This window comes from Mus pahari, chromosome 14, assembly GCF_900095145.1.
Source record: "Mus pahari chromosome 14, PAHARI_EIJ_v1.1, whole genome shotgun sequence".
Lineage (NCBI taxonomy): Eukaryota > Metazoa > Chordata > Mammalia > Rodentia > Muridae > Mus > Mus pahari.
In genome coordinates this window covers 35,808,420-35,812,960 of record NC_034603.1, presented here as the reverse complement: position 1 = coordinate 35,812,960, position 4,541 = coordinate 35,808,420, and the positions used below count along the sequence as shown (strand labels likewise).

General features: G+C 44.1%; 1 protein-coding gene across 2 annotated transcripts in view; it reads left to right on the top strand.

Annotated features, from left to right (window-relative positions):
• Positions 1 to 4,541, top strand: part of Cfap52 (cilia and flagella associated protein 52) — a 38,200-nt gene that overhangs the window by 15,022 nt on the left and 18,637 nt on the right. For both annotated transcript variants that reach the window (XM_021213424.2, XM_021213425.1), the window contains 2 exons: positions 1,366 to 1,465; positions 2,295 to 2,411. In XM_021213424.2, the coding sequence (XP_021069083.1) occupies positions 1,366 to 1,465; positions 2,295 to 2,411 (217 nt within the window). The remainder of the gene's footprint in view (positions 1 to 1,365; positions 1,466 to 2,294; positions 2,412 to 4,541) is intronic.

The window sequence follows — 4,541 nt, the reverse complement described above, 5'->3', positions numbered from 1 at the left end:
GTTGGGTGCTGTATCAGCCTGCGGACAGCCGCCAGGCGAACACCCCTCCTGGGCAGAAGAGGCGCAGGACGATCTGGTCCAGCTGCGGGTCCCCTCTCCGGATGTCCATATTCTTAAGTAAGATTTCTGTTGTGATGCCAGAATGCCTGGCTTTTCCATCAGAGTCATGGTTTGTGTATTCCGTTATATGGTCCCCCGGAGACAGCCCAAACATTCTTGTTTTGGCATTCACATGATGATACCTATCAGTATGGCCATGGGCCAGTATGTGTGCAGGAGCAATCAACCTCTCCCCCCAGTTCCCTCTCTCCACTTTGAAAAAAAAATACATTTAAATATTCCTTGAGCATTTACTATGTCTACAATTCTGTAAACTAAAAAAATAAAATAAAATAAGGTTGGCGAATTCTAATTAACACTTTCTGATTTGAGATGTTGGCAGAACTCATTGTAGTGTTTTCTTGTTTTAAAATAATACTTTTACTAAATCTCTGAGAAGTTCACAGAACGTATTTTGATTATATTCATCTTGGCATTACAATTATTATTATTGAATTGTTAACTCAGATGAACTCAACATATAGTAGTGAAGCATCAGCCATATATTAAGTGCTACATTAATTACTAACTTGAACTTTTACTCATTTAATCTCACATCTCTTTCCTTGGAGACAGGAATCTCCAAACTAAAATATCCTCCATTAAGCAAGGTGCATGTCTGTAATCCCAGAACTTGGGAAGCAGAGGCAAGAGTCTTATGGCCAGCCTTAGTTACACAGTGAGTTATGAGGCCAGCCTGGGCTACATGAGATCCTGCCTCTGAAAGAAAAAAAAAAAAGATATCACTCCCTCATTTCTCCTAACTGAGATTTGGGGTCCTGAACAAACATCTTCCGCTTGCCCTCTCCCACCCAAGCCTCTGGTACATTCCATGTAGATTCCACAAGAGTGAGATCAGGCAATATTTGTCTTTCTGTGACAGGCTTATTCCAGCTAGCATGGTCTTCTCCAGATGTCCACCTTTCTTAAGGGGGAACAGTTTTCCTTTGTATATATGCACACTCGTCATCCACTCGTCGATCGATGGACACTCAGTGTGTATACCCCATGGCGACTACCGTTCATAACAATACATGGACACAGCATATGTTAAATAACACTGAAAGTGGAAATCCAGTGGGAGTGGATTTCAAGTGTTCTTACTAGGAAGAGATAAGTAAGGTAACACACATGCTCAGCAGTTCAATTTAACACCAGTGTGTTCATGCATTAAAACATAACGCTGGATATCGTAAGTATATGTGACTTCACTTAGTAATAAGAGGATTAAAAAGGTATCCATTTGATTGTGATCTTTCTTTGTAGTGGGACAATTCGAGTGTGGGAACTGGATCTTCCGAATAGAAAAATCTGGCCAACCGAGTGCCAAACGGGACAGATGAAAAGAATAGTCTTGAGTACGGGAGTAAGTACCGCCTCGACTGTTGCTTCACTGACTACCTGGTGCAAGTGCCTGCAGCAGCAGCAGCAGCCTGAGCAGGGGTGTGTGTGAACTGGGCCAGGCTAGGGAGGAGGGATAGACCGGTGGTGGGATGCTGGTGAGGAGGTACAGCTCAGAGGGAGCACGCAGCTGGGAAGGAGCTGTGCAAGCGCCAAGAGGTCCCATTTCACTGGCACCTGAGTCACTCATTACCAAACATCCAAAGCCTGACCTGGAGGGAAGCAGTGCGGCCAGATGACACTGAGCTCACGCTGCAGCTCCGTCTGCCACCGTGGCTATTCCTTTCTTTGGCAATAAAGTGTCTGATAGGGAAGTGCACTGTGGAAATGCAGACTCTTCCTCAAAGAGATGCTATTAATATGGTTGAATACGGAATCATAATTCATGCAAAGAACTCTCTGCTCCATTCCTTGATTTAGTCTTCCTTTTTCTAATGCATAGCCCCTTTTATGAACGTAGCCTTTGGAGACTGAAATAAAGCACATGTGTGTCCCCATAGAGGAAGCACACCTTTATCCTAAGAGCCCTTTGGAGGTGATTCAGCAGCTGGCACTGGTCATGTGTGTGTTAGCATCAGACCCAAATGAATGCCAAGGAAAAGTCACCCTCCAGCTGCGGGTGGCCCTGACTCTGCTGCTCTCAGAGCTGGGCTGACCTGTCCTTAGGTCTTGGGGGACCGATGTTACCATGAGCTTCTTTGTCAGAAGTTATGGAATTCCATCTCCTCCTGACAGGGGCATCCTAGACTCCTGGGGAGACTTGAGTCTTCAGGTTTCTGTTTCTGATCTCCTAGATGGCCGATGACGACAGCTTCTTCTACCTTGGCACCACAACCGGGGATATTCTCAAAATGAACCCCAAGACCAAACTGCTGGCAGATACTGGGCCTGTGAAGGACAAATTCAGCTTGGTGAGTAGAAACCATCAAGGCATGAGCCAATCCTCCCTGTCATTTTCTTCTGCACAGAGTTTTGTTAAGGAAAAGTCTGTTGCGGGGGGTGGTGGTGGTGGTGGTGGCAAATTAGCAATGGATGCAAAACCACACACCCCAGTCAGCTTGGCCAAGCTGCACTGGCCAGTTCTCCAGGCTCTACTCTCTGGTTCCCTTCAGGGCAAGATGGGATCCGTTTCTTCATGATCTGAAACTATATTGGTTCTAGCCCAGTTGCCATCTATGAGAGAGGTGAATGTTTTGATCTGTAAATGTGTGTTTTGTGGTATGTATGTCTGAGTGTGTGTCTGAGTGTGCGTGAGAGTGCGTATGTATCCATGTGTGTCTGTGTGTATGTGTATGTGTGAGTGTGTATATGTTAGTGTGTACATTTATGTGTATGTATGTGTGTGTCTGTGTGTTTATGTAAGAGTGCATGTCTGTGTGTGTATACATCTCTGTGTGAATATGTGTATATATAAGTATGTGTATGTGTTAGTGTGTGTTTGAGTGTGTGTATATGTGTATGTGTATGTATCTGAATGTATGTGTGTGCATGTATGTGTGTGTGTGTGTGTGTGTGTGTGTGTAAGCCCGTGTGTGTATGTGTATCTCAACTCTAATAACTAGATCTTAGATTTTAGCCTCTATGGTGCTGCTATAAGTCATTCATGAGACCGAAAAAAAAAATCATTGAAAGTGCATAGTTGCAGAATTCCCAAAAGCTCTTACCAAAATTCCAGTAAGAAATGCTAACTTTCAAACAAAAATAAAAGACTCACTACTGAATGATGACTTTATACGACAGCTATCTGTAACGTGCCCAGAAAGTTCTGAGGGCTGCTCTCACTAAGCTTGGAATTGGGAAGTTTGCGTGCTAAGTCCGCACCTGCCCTCTCATTTCTGATAGCAGAACAGATGGTGCCTATGGGAGCACATCGACTTTCCCACTTAACACACATTCTCAAGAAACTGAAATACTATGCAGTCCTCTTGAGAAAATGTCAGTTTCCTTAATCATATCATCATTTTATATTCAAGCTTTTAAAGATGCACGGAAAAAAAAATGGGAAGAAGCCCGATACAGATAGTACAGATAGAGGAGTATTTAGAAATAATCCAAGCATAGCCTAGACCAATGGTTTTCCAAATTATTTCAGGGAGATAGATTCTAATACTAAGCAGATGAAAAACAAGGCCAATCAGAGGAAATGGAGACATAGCCTAGAGCCCTGCCAGTCCCAGAGCCTGCTAGGTCTCCAAAGGCTGTCTGAAGACACTACTTGAAAACTATTGATAGGCATGGTTTCTCTGTGTTTGCTTTGTTTTTAATGCCTGAACAGTACTTTGGAGCTAAGCCTCTACTAAGCAGATGCTGGCTGCAGTAGAGCCCCTCAAACCTCTGGCATTTAAGCCTCCTCCCAGTTCTTGCATGGCTGATCATTTCAGGGCTGCTGGTTAATCCCACAAAGCAGGGGTTTCAGCTCAGCCTTCATGTGGTCAGAAAGCAAAGATCTCTTGAGGGATGGAAGCAAAAGAGGTGGTACTGAAGATGCTTTGTTGGAAAATCAAAAGTTACTCATTTTGAAACTCTCCTTAAATGTCTGATCCCCGAAGAAGGAGGCCAAGAATCATCATGGTTTAAAATTGGCCTACGGGATAGATACATGGTACTACATCAGAAGAAGTTGACTGTGGTGATAACAGTAACAATAAAAACAGGATGTTTTACAAGGTCTCAATGAGAAAACAACGAAACAAATGAAAGTCATCAGAGAGGAAGTAAGAGAGAAATAGTGTGTGTTTGTGGCTAGGAAGACACTGTTGTTTAAATGTCGGTTCTTGCACTCGGGAGCTCATGCCTGGACTCCCAGCCAGGCATGGGAACTCATGGCAGAAGGATCAGTAGTTCATAGCTCTCCTTGGCTATCTTGTGAGCTCAAAACCAGCCTGAGCTACATGAGTGTCTGCTAAAACACACACACACACACACACACACACACACACACACACACGGGGAGAGAGACAGAGAGAGACAGATAGAGAGACAGAGGGAGGGAGAGAGAGAGGAGAGAGAGAGAGAGAGAGAGAGAGAGAGAGAGAGAGAGA